The 23,077-nt window shown below is 37.0% G+C and overlaps 1 protein-coding gene across 4 annotated transcripts; it reads left to right on the top strand.

Moving 5' to 3' along the window:
• Positions 1-606: 606 nt before the first annotated feature.
• hcn3 (hyperpolarization activated cyclic nucleotide-gated potassium channel 3) lies at positions 607-22,450 on the top strand. Of its 4 annotated transcripts, none has more exons than XM_684105.7 (8): positions 607-988; positions 3,215-3,752; positions 14,603-15,035; positions 18,262-18,423; positions 19,377-19,595; positions 19,675-19,821; positions 21,658-21,898; positions 22,151-22,450. In XM_684105.7, exons 2-8 carry the CDS (start codon positions 3,250-3,252, stop codon positions 22,363-22,365), a joined length of 1,920 nt encoding a protein of 639 aa, XP_689197.1. In that variant the 5' UTR covers positions 607-988; positions 3,215-3,249; the 3' UTR covers positions 22,366-22,450. The 4 variants fall into 4 exon arrangements, 2 of the variants coding, with proteins under 2 accessions (XP_689197.1, XP_073787586.1); XM_073931485.1 differs by having other exon boundaries at positions 635-988; positions 3,229-3,752; XR_012394907.1 differs by lacking the exons at positions 18,262-18,423; positions 19,377-19,595; positions 19,675-19,821; positions 21,658-21,898; positions 22,151-22,450 and adding an exon at positions 17,965-18,157 and having other exon boundaries at positions 14,603-17,280.
• The last annotated feature ends 627 nt before the right edge of the window (positions 22,451-23,077 follow it).

Consider the following 23,077-nt stretch of genomic DNA (forward strand, 5'->3'; position numbering starts at 1 on the left):
TTACTGAACCAAATAATTCGTTTCTAAAGAGTATAAGTATAATTAATTAATATGTAAATACATAATAATGATACAAATAATAATTAAATTGTATTTCTACAAATAGATTATGCTAATGTGATTCTAAATATTATTTTATATGTATACATTCAATATATATATATATATATATATATATATATATATATATATATATATATATAGTTGCTTGTTCAAACTACTTATTTAAAATGAGCTGAAACAACACAATTTTTGAGATTTTGTTAGATTTTTTGGAGAAAACTTAATTGTTTTATGTTTAATCCACTTAAATTTGTTACCTTAATTGATTTGTGTTGGGACAACATGACAACATTTAGAGTGTGTATAATATAGTAGTCAGCATTTGAAGTAGTTAAAAACACACGAAAAAGGAAAGATGTATAGGCTAATATAATATAATATAATATAATATAATATAATATAATATAATATAATATAATATAATATAATAAAATATAAAAGATGTTGTCCCCAAAATTACAGTATATTTGAGCAGAAAGCATTTAAAAAGCAGTGCTCATTCTCAGGTAAATACACCTGTGAGCGTCGTGTCCTCAGCGCAGGTTTGGCCCGCCCATTTCCTCCCATCTGTTCCGCTGCGATGTGACGCTCAAGTCCCTTACCTGTACATCCAGACCGGTAAAACACGCAGGTGTCAGCAGAGAGAGAGATAAATACAGCGCCTGCCATCAAGAAGCCGATTATCCGCAAACCTCTGCGTCTTTCATCTTCCTCCTCATCTCATAACCGACGCGTGATTTGACAACAAGACGAGGAGCTTTATTTCCCGCGCGCGCGAGATGTTTTAGAAATGGAAAATTCATGAGGAGGAATAATATTGACAATAAATGCACTTATTCCCTGAGGAACTTTCCAAGGGCGGATGAATTACACAGCGGGGAACGACTGGGTTCTCCTTGGAACTTTCCGGAGTCCGTTTCTACTGGTAAACTTACAGTAAATTGACATGTTTGAGCTTTTTTGAGAGTGCTGAGTTGAGTTGTAAACAGTATTACACGCAAAAGAGTTTGTAGCAAATGTAATCAGTTATGTTTGCATTATTAGATTAAATTTAACTTTATTGTCATTACACATGTACAAGGCAACGAAATGCAGTTTAGGTCTAACTAGGAGTGCAATAGGATATCGGTATAAGTTAAGTTATGAAGTGCAATCATAGAGACATTACTGGTTGTATTAACTATGAATAGATTTACAGGAGATAAATATATGTACAGGTTGCTATTAATAAACTGAGGTATGCAGATTGATATGAACATAATCACAATGTGTAGTCGGTTGATATGTACAACTCAAGATGAATTAGTGCAGCTATAAGTGAAACTAGTTCTTCTTGATATGTACATATCCACTGCACATATGCACTTGAAATTATGTTTAAATAAGTGTTATAAAGATATATATGTGTTATAGTTACATAATAACATTTATTAAATGTATTATTGGTGATTTTAAAGAGTGTTAAAATCCTATTTTGTTTTTTTTTTATATTGAAAACTAAATTTTTACAAGTATTAGACATATGCCGATATTCAATTCAATATAAGGTGATAATGAACATGCACTTGCACCATATTGATATTGTGTGCTTTAAAATACTTTTAAAGCTAACCTTTTTACTTAACTTTTAGTGTCTTTAATGATATTCAGAATGTTGTACACTCAAAACAACAAAGGATGTATCTGCTTTTTCAAACGACTCATTAAGAAACAACACAATTTTTGTATTTTAGGTGACAACTTAATTTTTTTATGTTCAATCCACTGAAATATGTTAAGTTAACTTACTCAATTTGTGTTGAGACAATGACACGTAGCTCAATTGGTGCTTATGTGCCCAAAGTGTGCCAAAAAATCCCCCACACCATTACACCACCACCACCAGACTGAACTGTTTAATACTAAGCAGGATTGATCTATGCTTTCAGCTTTCAGGTTGTTGACACCAAATTCGAACCCTATCACCCCAATGTCGCAGCAGAAATCAAGAATCATCAGACCAGGCAACTTTTTCCAATCTTCTATTGTCCAATTTTGGTGAGCCTGTGTGAATTGTAGCCTCAGTTTCCTGTTCTTAGCTGACAGGAGTGGCACCCGGTGTGGTCTGTTGCTGCTGTAGCTCATCCGCCTCAAGGTTCAACATGTTGCGTTCAGAGATGCTCTTCTGCATACTTCAGTTGTAACGAGTGGTTATATGAGTCACTGTTGTCTTTCGATCAGCTGAAATCAGTCTGGCCATTCTCCTATATCAACAAGGCATTTGCGCCCACAGAGCTGCCGCTCACTGGATATTTTCTCTTTTTCAGACTATTCTCTGTAAACCCTAGAGATGTTGTGTTTGAAAGTCCCAGTAGATCAGCAGTTTCTGAAATACGCAGACCAGCTCATCTGGCACCAACAACCATGCCACATTCAAAGTCACTTAATTCACCTTTCTTCCCCATTCTGATGCTCGGTTTGAACTGCAGCAGATCGTCTTCACCAAGTCTACATGCCTAAATGCAATGAGTTGCTGCCATGTTATGATTGGCTAATTAGAGACTTGCGTTAACAAGCAGTTGGACAGGTGTACCTAATAAAGTGGCCGGTGAGTGAACTTTAAAGTTGATTTCAAAAGTACAACAGAATTTTGTAAGTTATTAGCTCCATTTAATAAAACAAGTATGACTTTAGATTTTACTGCATTATTAAGCATTTACTATGTATTTAACATCAGATTAATAAAGGATTTTAGTTCAATGAACTGATTTTAGCAAATGGAACCTTACTTCACAGAGTTAACAAACAAAACGTATATAAATAGTCACATCATTTCCAATGTCGTATAGGCCTGATTGTGTGAAAATTATAAGTGTTTGAAAATAAATGATTAATTATGTCTTTAAACATTTGGTGCACTCACTAATACACTGTAAAAAATGCTGTGTTCCACCAAATTGATTTGTGTTAAGACAACAGGAATTTAGTTAACTTATTAGTTTTTATGTATTTTAGTGAATTGAACATAAAACAATTAAGTTGTCCCAAAAAACATCAATTATTGTATTTTTCCAACTTGTTTGAAGCAAGTAGTTTGAACAAACCGTCAATTTTTGGGTTTAAAAAATTTGTGTTTATGGGTGTCCTCATTTTATTCCTCTTGTCAAACTAGTCTTGAACCTGCAGGAGCATCAGTAGATCTGCATTATGGACGGCGATGGTCAACCTCCGGCTTCAAACGGTGACTCCAAGCTTCGCTCCAGAGGGGGTTTCTCCCTGACCGGCTGGCGTTCGTCCTCCAAGACTTTACTGCGAGGAGAAGCCGAGGACGTGAGCCGGAGACTGCTATCCATCGTGAACCACAACCAGGAGCGCTCGGATTCAGGGGCCAGTCCCACCTCAAAGTCCCTGGAGGTGACCGCAGGGTTAGACGGGACCACAGCCACCACAACCACCGTGACCGCTGCCACCCCGCCTCTCCCCCATAAAGCCATGCCCGAGTCCTCAGGAGCCCCAGTGGCGTCTGAAGCAGAGGATGGGCCGTTTGTTGACCAGTCCACGTTCCTCCAGAGGCAGTTCAGCTCCATGCTCCAGCCTGGGGTCAATAAGTTCTCCCTGCGGATGTTTGGGAGCGCTAAAGGGGTCGCGGCCGAGCAGGACAGGGTCAAGTCATTTGGGGTGTGGATTATACATCCATACAGCGACTTCAGGTGAGTGACAAGGAAGCGGGAGGGAAAATATGGCCTTAAAGTACACATGAAATCAAAACTAACCATATGATTTTAATAGATCAGGTTGTGGTCTGTGCTTGTCATTAAGAAAAAAAATGTTTGCCCTTCTAATCTTTAATTGAAATCTGACAATGCACTGGAATGTTTTCAGTTAAATTGTCAGATTATGTCTGTCGGGGGTACTGGGCGTGGCTAACATATTTAACCACGCCCCTCCAACTGTACGTTTTGACAGCAAACAGAAATGTTGAGGATGAGGAGGTTGTTAGGTTGTATTAACTCTTCTGGAACCCTTTTCTCGATTGTTCTAAACGAAATGCCTACTTTACTGCATCCAATCAGCTCGCAGTAGAAAAACAAGCCACGCCCACTGTTTGCTCATTTGATGTTCCACTTCTCTAGGAACTGCATCACAATAGGGTAATGCACTTTAAAGAATTATGGGATTGATTGTTTTTACTTGACAATTTGACAAGAACATACAAACAAGTTCAATCAGACTTAATTCATACATATTTTAAAAACGATCAAGAATAAAATACACAGAAAACAAATAAACAGTTAAACAGACCATCTGCAGCCTGAGAATGAGAGATGAACCTCCTCCAATTGGCCTTTACTTTCACTTTCTCTCTTCTGGGATAGGGAAACGTGTTGTTTGCACAGACATCCATTAGCCTACATATGTACTTTAGTTTGTTAAGCGCAATATGCATATAATAAATATTACTCGTTCTACAATAATTACCCTAACCTACCTAGTTAACCTGATTAACTTAGTTAAGGCTTTAAATGTCAATTTAAGCTGTATAGAAAATATTATTCACTGTCATCATGGCAAAGGTGAAATAAATCAGTTATTAGAGATGAGTTAATAAAACTATTATGCTTAGAAATGTGTTGAAAAAAATCTTCTCTCCGTTAAACAGAAATTAGGGGATAAAATAAACAGGGGGGCTAATAATTCTGACTTCAACTGTGTGTGTGTGTGTGTGTGTGTGTGTGTGTGTGTGTGTGTGTGTGTGTGTGTGTGTGTGTATATATATATATATATATATTACTCTCAGAAATTTTGTTTTTTTGGTTCTGATCTATTTGCTATCTACCCAGCATGCACTTTGCATAAATAATTATGTTTACTTTTTTATTTGCACAGCTGCAGTTGATTTTGCTTTTACTTTCTGTAGTCTAATTATTTATGACATTTTAATTATTGACGGTGCATGCATTTGATGTGTTTTTCAGAAGTTTTTATGTTAACATTTAATAATTTGGCAGATGGTTTTATTCAAAGTGACTTACAAATGAGGACATTAGAAGTAATAGCAAAAAAAAAAGAAACCTAGGAGCAACAGATGTCAGTGGTTTTGATCATCCAGTGTTATTTTGAGATCCTCGATATTGCTATGTTTTCATACTTATTTTTGCTTATTTTCAGTCATTTTATTGGGTTTTTACCATTTTTATAATTATTCATATGTGAATAATTATAAATATGACTATGTTTATTTAGCTTTTTATTAATGTAATAGTGTAAGTGTTTTATTGTTCATAATCAAATTAATAGACAGTCAGATATATAGTTAACAACAATATTTTTAATGTTTAGCCTAGGTGAACTAAGTAAATTAAATTGGCCGTAGTGTATGTGTGTGTGAATGTGAGAGTGTATGGGTGTTTCCCAGTACTGGGTTGTGGCTGGAAGGGCATCCACTGTGTAAAACATATGCTGGATAAGTTGGCGGGTCATTGCGCTGTGGTGACCCCTGATGAATAAAGGCACAAAGCCGAAAAAGAAAATGAATGAATGAAAACATTACTGATCTATTTACATTTTTTGACAGAATACGTGAGGTGAAACAGAATTGATAATCATTCAAGTGAGTACTGAAACTGTAAATAAACCGTACTTCGAATAAATAAGGGTCAAATGTATTTACAGAATCCTCTGGTGACATTTTTTAGAGGCTCTTGACTGTGAGTGTTACACATAAAGGTGTGTTAAGGGTTACGTTTCAGTGCTTAGATTATATGACTGTTAAGCAGTGACATGATCTCCTGTGATGTAACAACAAAATTGCTTTAAAAAAAAAAACAATCCTTCAGTTTTGCATTGTTAAGTGTCCTGCAGCCTAAAACATATTGATCATGCCCAACTCTGCATGTAACTTACAAGAAACCAAACATCTGGGATGGAGTTGGTATAACAGTACAAAAACCTTGTAATAAACTGTAAGAATTTTCTGTCATTTTACAGTCTTATTTCTCTTTACATAATTAAAGAGTATTAAATGTGTATAACTTATACATTATATCATTTCAGACTACTAAAATGACAAAAAATTCACTTTGTTAAACTGTTAAGTTGAATTTTCAACAATAAAAGTAGACAGAGCAGAGATCCACATCCCATAATGCTATTTACAATCGTAAATAAACAGAAAACACTTGTGAATCACAAAATACGCAAACTTCTATTTAACAGATCAATTTTTAAAGTGGATATTTAGACGAATAATCAACTTTTTTAACTAAAGAAGGTTGCAGTTACTCGACAACAGCACATGCTTAAGAAACAATGAAGTTATAAATTAATGATAATATATTACAATTTGTAATCTTATATAACTTTATAACTTTACATAAATAAAACTATAAGTCCCCTGTTTGACTGAGATTTAAATAATTAAGAGTTTTAATTTCTGTTGTGTTGAGATTTTTTGTAGTATGGAGATGGTGTTTTTTCCTAAACTGTAAAAAATCCAGGGTTCCACACAATTCCTTCATGTTGTCACAGCATAAATCCATTAAGTTAACTTAATAGTTTTTACAAATTGAAGTGGATTGAACATAAAACAATTAAGTTGTCCAAAAAAAAAAACTTTTTCAACTTTCAACTTATATGAAATAAGTAGTTTGAACAAGCAGCAAAAGTCATTTTAGTGTGTTTTTGTTGAAAAAGTTTAGGCTTTGTTATGATTATCCCTGGCACACACACTTCTCCAACATCTCTGACCAACTATTTTGAACAATGCAGACTCTTGCTTTAGTAAGAAAAGCTGTTAGTGTCAGTATAGATGGGCTGAAATGGAAACTTGAAAAGAGTCAGCATTAGAGTCACTATTGTGTATCGTTCCATGATTCGTCATCCTCTCTCATATGGCCGTTACACAACCAATATACAGCATTTACCCAGCAAGACATGTGTGCACAGTGAGCATGAATGGTTGTGTGTCATGCATTTTATATTGTATAGTGTGGACGGAGTTTTTTTTTTTTTAAATACATAAAAATGCTAAAATAGATTTTAAAAAAGCACTGCAGGAAACTTTTGTTTTAACTTAGAAGCTGTAATTTTATTAAAAATAAATTGTAAAATATTCAGCACTATGAAAAATTCACAGTTACTACAATTGTTGCTGATAACGCTAAATGTAGAAATCTAACAATATAATTTGTACAACCCATGTTTATTTTTAGTCTCTTTTTCGATAAATGATTCAGTTATTCACTGATAAAACTTAAGGTTTCAATGCTAGATGTGTCATTTTTGAAGAATTATTCAGTGGCGTATTTTTGAAACTGTAATTGCTGCCTTCAACTTTCATTTTTGAACATCAAATTAAATACATATGATGGTGGTTATAATCTTTATCATAAACATCAGTGGTTTTATCTAAATTATAATCTGTTCTCCCAGTACTTCTGAGTTATTTGACTGTTTGTAACTCAAAAGACCAAAGACTGAATCTCTTTCTTGATTTTTGCATTTTTCAAACACAGATTTGAATACAGCGATTCGAAGGATTAATAAACATGCAAATCCCCATCATTAATAATTTATGTTGTGTGAGTGTTGAAATCCTGATCTTTTATTCTGATTAATGGTGCAGCTTACACTGAATGCATTAATGCAGGCTAAACAAGTAGTGACAGAAAACACCTTTAATAACCTTAGAAACCCACCACATCCTGAATACCCTACCACAACTTCTTTCGTCATCATTATATTTTATGGGAAAGCCTAAATGCTTTCATACATGTTATTTAAATGATGCGAGAGGCGATGTCTCTGCGATCGTTACAAAATTAGTATAGTAAAAATTTGTATTACTTATTATTTATAATCTGTGGGTAGGCATAGGATGATAACCGTTTTCAAGGTATAATGCGGTTTGGAAAAGTCAAGATTTTAAAATCATCAAAATTTTCTGCAATACCGTTCTTAAGGTATGTGTAGGATTTTTTATTTACGTTTTTATTTATTTTTATTTTTTATTTTTATTTTTTAGGACAACAGTATCTCCAGCAGAAAAGATGTTTAAAGATGCCAATTTAAATTGTAAAAAAAAAAAAAAAAAAAAAAAAAAAAAAAAACGTTACTGAAATAAACTCATTTAAATTGTTTAGCCTGACATACTTACTGTTTCAAAATATTTTAAATGTCTCTTAAAATAAAATATATTGTGTTTAAAAGGGAAAAAAAGTTTTTGCTTTTTACCCAAACATTTAAAAAGAGCCTATTTTACTATCACAATATCGCAAAACCGTGATACTTTTCTCCCAGGTTATCATACCAGCAGAATCATATACCGGTTAATGCCTATCCTCAGATCATGTGAGTTCTGAACCATGGGTTGTGATCTGTCTTTTTTTTAAACAAAACCACACTTGTGTAAACACGGCTTGACCCTAGTAATTAAATTACTTATTGAATAATTAAATGACCTTTAAACAACAAATTAAGAAAAGTAGTTTAAATGGTGACGTAATTAGTCATTAATCACCATTTTTAAGGAACTTACACAACACTGCTTATATAACCCCTTGTAACTTAAATTAATTGTCCACAAGCACAATGTCCACAAGCAATTACACTGCAAATCAGGCCTTTAAAGCACGACTCTTTCAATCGGCACAGTAAAGCATAATAATAAAGGCACACAGGTCAGTTACAGCGCTTTCCCTTATAGAGTTACCATTAGCCAGAAAGGCTATCAGCGCTGATGGATGGTCGTAAAAAGACACTCGGCAACAGAGTGTCAGGTTGATGCGCTTTGTCTAAAACTTGTACACAGAGAAAGCAGCAAGATGTCAAAGGATAAGCGGATTGTGTTTGCGGAAAGCAAGTCGTGGTCGGTAATGCTAACTCCTAATCGCAGCGTCCATAGAAATAAATTAGAAATATAAATGAACTTTTTTAGACTATTGGACAAAATACTATTTCAGTCTTTTTGCCTAAAGAATGAACATGCCTGATTGGTATTGGTAAATTGCTATGTTTATAAATAATCTTGCGATGATCTTTCCTTGTTTTCTGCAATTTAGGTTTTTAAAGTAGACTGTAAAAAGTGCAGGATTCTACACAATTCAATCATCTTCTCCCAACACAAATTGATTAAGTTAACAAATTTAAGCGGATTGAACATAAAATATTAAGTTGTCCCAAAATCAAGCTCAAGAATTGAGTTGTTTCAGCTAATTTTAAATAAGTAGTTTGAACAAGCTGCAAAAAATATAATAATTAAGAGTAAATTCAGCTGTCTACTGCATTTGTTTGTCTTTTTTTTGCATACAAGATTAGAAATATTTACATTTATATTTAAACTTATTGATCCGTTTATTATTGACTTAATAAAAATATCACTGCTAAATTTTTTTATGTTGTGCATTACTTGCTGGCTTTTTCTAATTACTTGCCAAATTTACTAGCAGTTTCTAAATGTAAAAACGTCTCTACTTTTTTCAACATAGGCTCATTCTGAAAATGTAGTCCTATATACGTTTTGGAGATCGCAAAATATGCAGCCAGAGGTACGTATTCATTTTTTTAAACGAATGCTATAGGGCGGCATGACGCCAATCTTTTTTGCGCTTACCAGCTGACCGCTTATCTCCATATGAACAGCTTTCCCACCATAACCAGTTTGTCCCATTAGCTCGCCATGTACGTTGGCGGACTTGAGTTGCAGAGAGGAGTTGAAAACGGCGACGGGGTTTGAGAGCCGGTGAAGAACGGTTCCAGAAAGCAGGCAGAACAAAAACAGGATCCAAAAAATAAAATAAACAAGTAAAAAAAACAAGGTGAGAATGTGGTAAAATCTGAAGACGTGGTAAAAATTATTGATGGCCGATAGACATCACGAAGCTTAGCCGGCATCGCGATCCTCCGCCCCGCCTCCGTTGGATGAAAAACACAAACGACCCCATTTACACTCATACATCTTAGTTTTAAAATACCATTTTAGAACAAAAATAATCCACGACCACACTGGCATTTCATCTAGCATTTCTGAACAGCCCTCCGTCCTCACTATGCTACTGAAAATGCACATCACGTGACCACACACACACTGTCATGTGCTTATCTGAGCTCCAGGCAGTCAGTGCTTTGAGCACAAAACTCCAGAGAGCAGTGCACGTCGGACAGTTTATCAAGGATGTGCCGCTGTCTCACTATAGTTGTTAAGCGTGATATTTAATTAATCTTGCCTCTATCTAACGATTCTTCAGTCTTTTGAATCTATCAGGTAACGTGTCACAGCATCAGTACACTGCTTTAATCTTTCGATTTCATTCTTGTACTTGGTAATTTTAGCAAAAACCTCAGATACTGTTGGTTTGTTGCTTTTGGTTGTGCATGTTTTTAGTATGTCGACGCCATTATAACGACATAGAACACTGCCTGTTCATGCCAGAGTCCTGTGGCAAAATTGATTGACAGGTGATAATTTGTGTGTAGTTTATCTTTATTTATTTATAATTTGGTTATGGGTAGCTAAAGCAAAGACCTACAAATAATTAGTTTGTTATGAATGAATTAATTATTCATAAATATAATTAATCCCCGCCACCTACAACGATGCCATCGTCCATCGCGATGTTTCACATTAGACATTGTACGATGCCAAATTGGTTAACATCGCCCAACCGTAGATGTAATGTTGCCATTTCTTTTCAAAAGACGTTTAGGGACTGAAGACATGTTGATGAAGTGTTTTAGGTGTAATTTTGTCCTATTCCTCCTGCAAACAAGTCTTAAGGTGGCCAGTAGTATGTGGTCTTTGTTTTTGCATTTTGCGCTTCAAAATGCACCACACATTCTCTATAGGAGACAGGTCGGGACTGCAGGCAGGCCAGTCAAATGCCTGTATCCTCTTCCTCTGCAGGCAGGACTTTGTAATGTGTGTAAAAATGGATTTGCATTGTCTTGTTGAAATATGCATGGGCATCTCTGGAAAAGAAGGCAGATTATTATGCTCCAAAATATTTATATATTTTCAGCACTAATGCTGCCATCACAGAAGTGCAAGTTACCTTTGGCAAGGGCACTAATACAACCCCATACCATGACATTCCCTGGCTTGTTGCTGTTTAACAACAGTCTGGATGATCCTTTTCTTCTTTAGTCGGGAGCACAGGGCGTCCATTTCTCCTCAAAAATACCTGAAATACTGATTCACTGACTACAGTACACGTTTGCACTGTGTGGTGGTCCATCCCAGATGCCTCCGAGCCCAGAGAACTTGATGGCACTTCTGGACATAGTTATTTGTATATAAATGTAGTAATGTTGATAGCTAAAAAATAGCAATTTGAATAAATCCCAAATTTAGTTGTCAATAACATAACTTGGGATATGTTTGTCAAACCGTGTTGTACTATAGAGAAAATTTAGCATATATGATATAACCTTTTTATTTATTAATTAATTTTCTTTTTGGCTTAGTCACTTTATTAATCTGGGGTCACCAAAGTGATGAACCGCCATCATATTCTGAGATGATACCCATATCATTTTTATAACTTGCACTTTTAATCTTGTTTTCAAAACCTTGCATTGTCATGCTTGACTAAATGCTGTTGTTATGTAAATAATTTCCCTAAAATCAGATTAATAATTTAAAATTCATTTAAAACGTTTTCAAAGCTGTCAGCAGATTTTGGCTGCAGAACTCTGGAAATGTCATATCATTAATGGCCTTGTTATTGATTGCAAATCCACATTATGCTCAGTTGTCATCATTGATATTATATACCGTTGTGTTCTTAAATGGCCTCCATTAGATATGAGACATATTGGACTGTATTCAGATACCTATTCATGCCATGTGACTGACACTGCTTTGGAAAATATGAGCACAGGTGGAAACTCCAACCCATCCTCAACCACACGTACCTGCCGCATGCTAAGCTGCCTGTGTGCAAAAGGCTGCATATCCAGTTTAAACACTCACATACTGTACATTTCCGTCACCACTCTCCATTACCACTTCAGTAATTAACAACGACTCCTAGTAATTAACAATGACTTCAGTGAAAACTCAACTATGTGATTGAACTTCTGAATCAGGCTTCTTTTGTCCATAATGATTTCTTTAGTAGTAAATAAGCTTTGTTGTATATTGTTGTCTTCTTTTTATGTGAAAATGTCTTGTTGAATATATTTGCATGAAATGGCACCGTATTAAGTTACAGAGATGGTCACCCTATAGCACCTGCAACCTTTAAGCTACACACCCACATTTAGGTCTGTAAGGCCACTAGGATTTTTCTACACCCTTTATTTTAGTTCAGTTTTTCTATGGGATATATGTTTAGTGTAGATGCAGCATCGGCTACTAAAAGTGGTGAAATTCATTCAAAAGATCAATTATTATTTGTCTGACTGCTAAAATCTTGCTTATGTTTTGATTGTGTATTAATATTGGTTGGTATTGTATTATGTAAATATTGTTAAATGCCACATGCAACAAAATGTTTCATACTGTACAAAACTAATGTTCATACCTACTTGTCATTCATGGCGTTTTTGTTTTATTTTCTGTTTACTTTAGTAGCATTGCTGTTAGAACATGAAATTGGTGCTCAAAAATGAGTTATTCCCTATATCAGTAAGCAGTTTCTGTACTTTTAATTATTAATTTTAGCTTTAGATTCAAAACAAAACAAAACAATGGACTGTTTTTATATACTGATGACTTGTTTTAACAGTTAATAACATTGTAAATGGACCAAAGTGTTTTATTTTTATTTTTTATTTATTTTTTATTATTATTTTCAATTTTTTTTTAATTTATTGTATTATTTTATTATTTTTCTATTTATGTATTTATTCACTCATTCATTCATTTTCTTTTCAGTTTAGTCCCTTAATTAATCTGGGGTCACCACAACAGAATGAACCACCAACTTATCCAGCATATGTTTTACGCAGCAGATGCTATTCCAGCTGCAACCCATCTCTGGGAAACATCCATACACACTCATCCACACTCATACACTACGAACATTTTAGCCTACCCAATTCACCTGTTCCGCATGTCTTTGGACTGTGGGGGAAACCAGAGCACCCAGAAGAAACCCACGCGAACATGGGGAAAACATGCAAACTCCAGACAGAAATCCCAATTGACCCAGCAGGGGCTCGAACCAGCGACCTTCTTGCTGTGAGGCAACAGCTCTACCTACTGTGTCACCGTGTCATACCTTATTTATTTATATTTTATTTAATTTATAACACTGCAGTTTTATTATGCTGGCATTGCACTGCAAAAAATGTTTTCTTTACCTTTTGTTTTCTTCAAAACAAAAGTAAGATTATTTTACCTGCCCCTTTAGCAGATTATTTTGCTTGTTTTAATGAAAAACAACTGAATTTTGACTTATTATTTTAAAAACAAGACAATATTCTTTTATTAGTCTAGAAAATGCTTCTTGATTTAAGAATCTGTAGGAAGTTAAACAAGAAACAAAACAAAACCTCTTAGTAAGAAAAGCATTTTTACTGTGGAAATTAGAAATCGCAGATAGCTTTTTATTGATGCCACATGAATGTTTCCAACACAGTAGATGATCAGCCACAACTCTGTGTTCTAACAAACAAATTCTATCTGTCAATATTTTTCACTCTTTTGGAAAGTCAAAGAAACACTTTTAAACTTAAATTTAGAAATTAAAACTTAACTACATTATTGACCATGATGTAAAAACACATTTTCTATATCTAATAACAGTTACTATCATTTATCATCATAATCTGCATAAAATTTACATAAAACTGCATGAAAATGTAATTAGATTTTTTGAATTACAGATTCTTACAGAATTTTATAATACAGTATACCGCAGAATCTGTGCTGAACAATATATCATTTGAGCATCGATATCTCAATGTGTGTGTCTGCGATAGTCGCATCACAGGATTAGATTATTTACTAAAGATTAAAACATAAAGATGTTATTAAATATGCTTATTTTTATTTTTTATACAACAATGACCAGGTTATTTTACATTTGATTGTTCAATTTCTGCTCTGGTTTCCCCCACAAGTCCAAAGACATGCGCTATAGTTGAATTGAGTAAACTTAATTGTCCAAAGTGTATGTGTGTGAATGAGAGTGTAAGGGTGTTTCCTAATGATGGGTTTTAGCTGGAAGGTTCTCCGCTGCGTATAACAAATGCTGGATAAGTTGGCAGTTCATTCTGCTGTGGTGAACCCAGATTAACAAAGGTACTAAGGCCAAAAGAAAATAAATAAATGAATATTCAAGTTCTGTACTTGAAAACTGTTATCATACCATAAAACAATGTTTATTTATTTATGCTTGTAATTTATTATCATTTATGCAGATGCACTGCATATAAAAAGACTTCAGACCATCCCGGTCAATCTAAATCAATGAAATCTTTCCAGATAGAGCTATTCAGGTCATCTGGTGAAATAATTGTGGCAAAATAAAGCATTGCAGTGTTCAATCTTTCCAATATCATGCAGCCCTACACAAATCCATTCTTTGTTCCTTACATCATGCATCTCCACAAACAGGTTTTACTGGGACTTGGTGATGCTTTGCCTGATGATGGGAAACCTGGTCATCCTTCCCTGGGGCATCACCTTCTTTGAGGACCAGAACACCCTGCCGTGGATCACCTTTAATGTGGCCTCTGACACACTTTTCCTGGCCGACCTCGTCTTCAACTTTCGCACTGGCATTATGGAAGGTGACAACTCTGAAATCATCCTAGACCCGCAAATCATCAGCCGGCGTTACCTGCGAGGATGGTTCCTGGTGGACTTCATCTCCTCCATACCAGTGGACTACATCTTCCTGATAGTGGACATAGAGTCCCGGCTGGAGTCAGCGGAGGTGTATCGCACCGCCAGGGCTTTACGCATCGTCCGCTTCACCAAGATCCTCAGCTTGCTCAGACTGCTGCGCTTGTCCAGACTTATACGGTACATTCATCAGTGGGAGGAGGTGAGCAATGGATTAGGGAAATCAAGATTAGGATTGCCAAAATGGTTAGCTTACACTTTTTAGTTTATGTTTTTTTAAGATCAAGATTGATGTATTAACTTGGTCCTCCTGAGAAGTTACTTTTCTTTTTGCATAGCATAACGAAGACTTTGTTGGCTATTTTTAAATATTAATCAAATATTTTTTTGAAATATGTAGTAAACAGTAATTTATTCGCAAATGCAATCGTTTAAATTTCCAAATTTTGGTTAACATAATGAAGACTTTATTGGCTATTAATTTTAGCTATTAGTCACATTCAGACATGTTAGTCAAATAATATTTGTCAAAATGCAAGTCTAGTAAGTAGGGTCTGTCTGTGGACTGCAAGACGGTATAGTTAGCGGCATAACTTGACATTATGGAGACCCAGATGTCAAACTATGTTGTCGGCAACATAGTTACATCAGTTATTAACGTCTACACTTACTCCGCACCTAAACCCAACCATCACAGGTATTAAAGTCTATACTACCACAACCCTAAACCCAACCATCATTGTTTTTAACGTCAACACCTTCCCCAATCTTTAACACAACCAATACAGTTAATAATGTTTACACCTTCCCCAACCCTAAACCCAACCATCACAGTTATTTACGTCTACAGCTTCCCCAATCCTAAACTCAAGCATCACAGTTATTAATGTCTACACCTACCCAAACCTTAACCCAACCATCACAGTTATTAATGTCTACACCTACCCAAACCTTAACCCAACCATCACAGTTATTAATGTCTACACCTACCCAAACCTTAACCCAACCATCACAGTTATTAATGTCTACACCTACCCAAACCTTAACCCAACCATCACAGTTATTAATGTCTACACCTACCCAAACCTTAACCCAACCATCACAGTTATTAATGTCTACACCTACCCAGACCTTAACCCAACCATCACAGTTATTAATGTCTACACCTACCCAAACCTTAACCCAACCATCACAGTTATTAACGTATACAGGTTCCCCAACCCTTAACCCAACCATCACAGTTATTAATGTCTACACCTTCCCAAATCTTAAACTCAACCATCACAGTTATTAACGTATACACCTTCCCCAACCCTGAACCCAACCATCACAGTTATTTACGTCTACAGCTTCCCCAATCCTAAACTCAAGCATCACAGTTATTAATGTCTACACCTTCCCCAACCCTTAACCCAACCATCACAGTTATTAATGTCTACACCTTCCCAAATCTTAAACTCAACCATCACAGTTATTAACGTATACACCTTCCCCAACCCTGAACCCAACCATCACAGTTATTAACGTATACACCTTCCCCAACCCTGAACCCAACCATCACAGTTATTTACGTCTACAGCTTCCCCAATCCTAATCTCAAGCATCACAGTTATTAATGTCTACACCTACCCAAACCTTAACCCAACCCTCACAGTTATTAACGTATACACCTTCCCCAACCCTTAACCCAACCATCACAGTTATTAATGTCTACACCCTCCCAAATCTTAAACTCAACCATCACAGTTTTTAACGTACAGCCGCGAGTTGTGGAGGGTTTCATACTTGATGTGCTTGCCATTGTACTGTTATTTGCAGTAGTAGGCTAACTGTCATGACATAACGGTTGAAGAAGTCAGTGAGTCGCATGGTGGAGTTGCTTAATAAATGAATATAAAACTATATCAAATAAATAGGTTGTGAATAAATTTGGAGAAAATTCATGAAACCATTTGATGAAAATATTCTGTGTTAAGTATTTCCGCCATCTTCCCAACAACATCTCATTGTGACATCCCGCATGGTTCAATGACACTTCTCGTAAAAAAGTAGGGTGTAACCCCAGTGTCCTAGCTAAATTCCCTCCATCAGCTCTTACCCATCATGACCTTCCAATCATCCCCATCAACCAAATCTCTCCACTCCACCAATAGCTGGTATGTAGTGAGCGCACTGACACTGTTTTTCTGTGGCTGCTGTCGCATCATCCAAGTGGATACTGAACACTGGCGGTGGTCTGGAGAGACCCCCCCCACCCTTCACGATTATGAATCACTTTGGGTGAATAGCCATATACGAGAATTGTGCTATATAAATACACATCACATTGCATTATGCATAAAATCTGAATTTTGATTGAAATATGTGGTAAACAGTACTTTATTCGAAAATGCAATATTTTATTTTAGTGGATAGTTTAAATGTCAACCCAGGCTTATTCTGAAAAAGTAGTCCAGCGGACGTTTCTGGAGACCGCGAAATAAGTCCCGGGAGGTACATATGGCTGCATTTAATTTTTTAAACGAACGCTATGGGGCGGTGTGACGCCGTTCCTTTTCGCACTTGCCGGCTGACCACTTACCTCCAGGTGGAGGGCTTTCCCGCTGCAGTCAGTTTGTCCGGTCAGCTCATTGTGTGCATCGGCGGACTTCAGATGCAGAGAGGAGGAGTTGACAAAGGCGTCCGAGGAAGAGCGGTTCCAGAAACCAGGTAAGACAAAAACAGAATCCAAAAAATAAAGAGAAAGTTCATAACAGGGTGAGAACGCGGTGAAATCCGAAAACGTGGTTAAAAAAAAAAAAAACAGATGAGGGTTTTTCTTTTTCTAGACGACTTTTCTAAATTGTTGCTCGGGTTTAGGGAAGTGAGCGGGCGGGCGGGTCAATCGGTAAAACTGGTTGTTTTCAGGGAAGGAGGAGGGTGGGTCAGCCGATTGGTTGGTCGCGCGGTCAATCATTCGGTCAGTCAGACGGCGGCCTCTGGTGGGTTGACGCGAGAACAGCGCGGGCGCGAACGGCACTCGTGAGAGACGTTCGAGATACGAAAAAGTGCGCACAGTGGCCTCTCGCGGATTCGCGAAAAGAAAAACTGCACAAATACGTACCTCCCAGGACGTATTTCGCGGTCTCCAGAAATGTCCGCTGGACTACGTTTTTAGAATGAGCCTGGGTTGTTAAATATACAAATTTAGGTGGAAACATTGCTAATAAACACCATGTTTCCTATATGTGTAATAAAGAGGCAGTAAATAACAATAAACTGAAGAGGACCCAAAACCGAGCCCTGGGGAATGCCAGGTTTACTATACTATAGCTGAGTGTGACCAAAATGAAATCAAAAAACAAAAAGCATGACCACAACTTCACATCTATTTAGGCAGTCCATGAATTACTCATTTATTTGTTATTTTTATTATTGTTTTTTAACAGATCTTCCACATGACCTATGACCTAGCAAGCGCAGTGGTTCGCATAGTGAATCTGATTGGGATGATGCTGCTGCTGTGTCACTGGGATGGCTGCATGCAGTTCATGGTGCCAATGCTGCAAGACTTCCCTTCGACCTGCTGGGTCTCCAAAAACAACATGGTGGTATGTTTGTCTCATAGACACTCTAGAACAGGGGTGCCCAAACTCTGTCCTGGAGGGCCGGTGTTCTCCAAAGTTTAGTTCCAACCTCAGTCAGACACACCTGCGCTAGCTAATAAACCTCTTACTATGACTGCTAGAAACATTCGTGCAGGTGTGTTGAGGCAAGTTGGACCTAAAATCTGCAGGACGCCGGCCCTCCGGGATCGAGTTTGGGCACCCCTGCTTTAGAAAATGCTCATCCCTTTTCTAAAGTAAGTCCTAAATGGATAGGAAGATACAGGAATACCTGTGTACCTGCAGGAATTGAATTACCAAATAAAAATAATAACATTTTCTGCTAGCTTTGGTACTTTGTTATTGAGGTCGGCAATTGGGTTTGTGTAGGGTTTCGTCATAACTTGTATTTTTTAAATTATTCAATGGTTTATTAGGCTGTACTGTGGCTGCGTCCGAAACCGCCTACTGCTCAGTAGGTACTGCATTTGAATTTAACCGTACTGCTCAGCCGTTAGAAAAGTACGTTCTATAGAGCATAAATGTGAGCAGTATGAATGGAATTCGGACGTACTACATCCGCCATTTTGTCATGGTCACGTGATCTACCTGCATCAGTTGCGTCGCTTCACTTCCATTCATGAATTCTCTCGCAGGGCATTATGGGATAGCGCAGCGTGCATGGGATGCGCACTCCAGAATCTCGCCGGAAGTAGTAAGTCATCCGGATACTTCTCGCATACTGATCTTCGAATTCTACGAATTCGACATACTACTCGGCTCGCATACTGATTTTAGCGTACTATATAGTATGGGAGTAGGCGGTTTCGGACGCAGCCTGTATGTTGATATCTATTGAATTAGTTTTAGTAATGAACTGCTAAATTTATTTTTGTAAACTACATTTGGATATTAATAACGACCTTGATAAAAATTTACTATTTTTCTTTGTATATCAGAATTCCACTTGGGACGTGCAATACTCCTACGCCTTGTTTATGGCCATGAGCCACATGTTGTGTATTGGATATGGTGCTCAGGCTCCCGAGGGACCCACTGATGTCTGGCTCACAATGATCAGCATGATAATTGGCGCCACTTGCTATGCCATGTTCTTGGGCAATGCCACCAACCTGGTCCAGTCTTTAGATGCTTCCCATCGTCAGTACCAAGAAAAGGTACAAGCTAATAAGTTAAGCCTTTTTGAGACATCGTTTTCTTCTTTTGACAACAGTTTGGTTGTTTGGTTTGTTACAGTACAAGCAGGTGGAGCAGTACATGTCCTTCCACAAGCTGCCAGCTGACATGAGGCAGCGGATCCATGATTATTATGAGCACCGCTTTCAGGGCAAGATGTTCGATGAGGAGAATATCCTGGAAGAGCTCAGCGACCCACTAAAAGAGGTTACTTTTAGACTTTTTCTTTTCAATTTAGTAATAGGAGGATTACTTTTTATTTAAATGTTCTTATTAGGGCCGCACAATTATCATTATTGCGATTATAGTTTATGAAATATATTTAATGCAGACCTGTGATGAATTACATTTATTTTATGTATTGGTTGTTTATCTAAATTAGACCGTTCAGATGGGATCTTATTGTCTTTGACCTCCCCGACCCAATAGTTGCTGCTATGCTATTAGTTGGAGTGAACCCAGAGCTGAAAATAAATGCTTGTAAAGAAAACAACCAATGAATATCTGAATATCTGCTGCGGTTCACACTCATTCATATTGTTTTAAAGACTAAATGTTTGCACGTTGACAGTTTCTTAGCCTGAATTAATTAGATCTGAAAAACACTGTTAAAGCTAAAAACTAACTATATGTAGCTTTAATAAATAATATAGAACTTAATATATAAATAATATTACATATAACTGAAGTTTATTCATAAAATAATTTTGAGAGGGTCACGTGATTATGATTGAACACGGCTGGTTCTGCATTAGCATGTATAATCCATCAATCAGGCCATTCCTATTCCACTATAAAGAGACAGGGTTTTTCACTATACAGTCATCTTCGTTTTGAAGAATCCCCCCTTCCACCCCTACCTCTTCACCTTTCTCTCCATAGGGCGGCACGGTGGCCCAGTGGTTAGCACTGTTGCCTCACAGCAAGAACGGCACCAGTTCTAGTCCTTTAACAGGCCGGCTATCATTTCTGTGCGTAGTTTGCATGTTCTTTACGTGCTCGAGTCGGTTTTCCCCGGGTCCTCCGGTTTCCTCCCACATTCCAAAAACATGCACAACAAGTGAATTGATCAATCTAAATTTAGCACTACAGTCAATCTCTCATCCTGCAGCATATCTCTTCATAGCATTCAATTTAGTCATCAGCTCTTATCGAGGGGGGAGTTGTCGAGATCTACCTGAACTCAAGCTTCCTGAGCTTCCTTCTCGCCCTGCAAACGAGAGGGAGCCCAGGGCTCAAGGACCTTTTGAGCTCAGGGCTCTCTCCCGAGACAGCATGCCAAACTTGCTTATAATCAATCATCAGCTAAGTGTGATATTTTGAAATAAATAATACATAGCTAATATAAATATCATTTTTTAGGGAAATGTTATATCGAAAGTAATATCCTTATCACAATACTCAACAACTACATTGAACATTGCATATGCCAGTGTTGTGTATCCATATTTCTTATAATGCGGTTTTAATACAGTGTAATCAAGATTGGAACCAACTGTAATCACCTACCCAAAATTTACTAGCTTCTGAAAACATTAAAGGACTCCTACGATGCAAAATCAACTTTTGGAAGCTGTTTGTTCCTGATTTCCTCAATTCCCTGATTTTGAGGCCCACCACAACGTGATGTATCAGTGCATTTTTTCCCAACAACAAATTAATTGACAGGCGTGTATTATCATCTGTAATAACATGTATAAACATGTCCACAGAACAGGATTTGCAAAGAAACTGGGATAAAAAGATCTGTTCCAACTGTCTGTGATCAGCTGCACCTCAAGAATGAGTTTTACAAATTTAAAAGTTTTAAAAACAGAGCATGTTTGTAATAAAGAACAGACAATAAAATCACAATGTAATTCATAACCGCTGGATGGTGTACATCACAGCTGCATAGTGTCAGTACACAACTATAAACGAGGATGCTTCAATCTCACAAGAGTCCTGGTTTGTGAACTAAACCAAGCAAAATGCTACAGTTTTTGCGAGGGCTAGTAGCAGTATTCCTAATTCCTCATCTTTTATTGTGTGCTTGGCATGCAGGAGATCGTGAACTATAACTGCCGTGGGCTGGTGGCTAACATGCCCCTCTTTGCAAACGCTGATCCTCATTTCGTCACAGTGCTCCTCTCAAAGTTACGTTTCGAGGTCTTTCAGCCGGGTGATGTCATCATTCGCGAAGGGACGCTGGGTCGTAAGATGTACTTCATCCAGCATGGCTGTGTCAGTGTGATCACTTCAGACAATAAAGAGAAGAAACTGAATGACGGCTGCTACTTTGGGGGTGAGTTTGTTTATTTTTTTAGATAGGAAATTTAGGTTTAGTTAACTCCGAAGTGAAAATCTGTCATAATTTACTCAGCTTCCTGTCATTCTAAAACCATATTGGTTTTAGAAAATATATAAGATTTCTGACTCTTGTTAATGTAAAATATCTGATAGCACTTGAAGGCAGCCTTAAACGTAATATTAAATCAAATTGTGGACAGCTTTGATTATAAATACATATATTTATCATGTTCCACTTGTATTCCAGAGATATGTCTGCTGACCCGTGGACGCCGCACGGCCAGCGTCAGGGCCGACACTTACTGCAGACTTTACTCTCTCAGCGTGGACAGCTTCAATGAAGTCTTGGAGGAGAATCCATTAATGAGGAGGGCCTTTGAAAACGTAGCAGTCAACAGATTGGGTCGCGAGTCAAACGGCTATGAGCATTCCTACAAGAACATGGAGGATGACGGGGACTAATGTATTCTTTCACTCTCTGTGAACTTTGACTGAGCGGAGACTCACCCAAGACCAATGATGTAGGGAAAACATGCAGGATAAGTGTTATTGTCTCCACATAATTGACTTTAATGACAATGTACAGTTGCAGTATGGTGTGTTTATTTAATTCAAATAGTGATTTATGATTATATAATGCATAGGATTTCACTATCTGACAAAAGTTTTGTCGCCTATCCAAGTTTTAGGAACAACAAATAATAACTTGACTTCTAGTTGATCGTTTGGTATCAGAAGTGTATTATATGAAAGGGAAAAACCTCTAGCGTTCTTGCAGGACTCCCAGAGTTCATCAAGATTATTTGAATTCATCTTCAATGCCTCCTCCTTCATCTTACTCCAGACATGCTCAATAATGTTCATATGTGGTTACTGGGCTGGCCATTCCTGGAGCACCTTGACCTATTTTGCTTTCAGGAACTTTGAAGTGAAGGCTGAAGTATGAGGAGCGCTCTCCTGCTGAAGAATTTGCCCTCTCCTGTGGTTTGTAATGTAATGGGCAGCACAAATGTCCTGATACCTCAGGCTGTTGATGTTGCCATCCACTCTGCAGATCTTTCACACGATCACATACTGAATGTAACCCCAAACCATGATTTTTCCTTCAGCAAACTTGACTGATTTCTATGAGTATGTTGGGTCCATGTGGATTCCAGTAGGTCTTCTACAGTAT

Source organism: Danio rerio, chromosome 19 (genome assembly GCF_049306965.1).
Source record: "Danio rerio strain Tuebingen ecotype United States chromosome 19, GRCz12tu, whole genome shotgun sequence".
NCBI classification, from domain to species: Eukaryota; Metazoa; Chordata; class Actinopteri; order Cypriniformes; family Danionidae; genus Danio; species Danio rerio.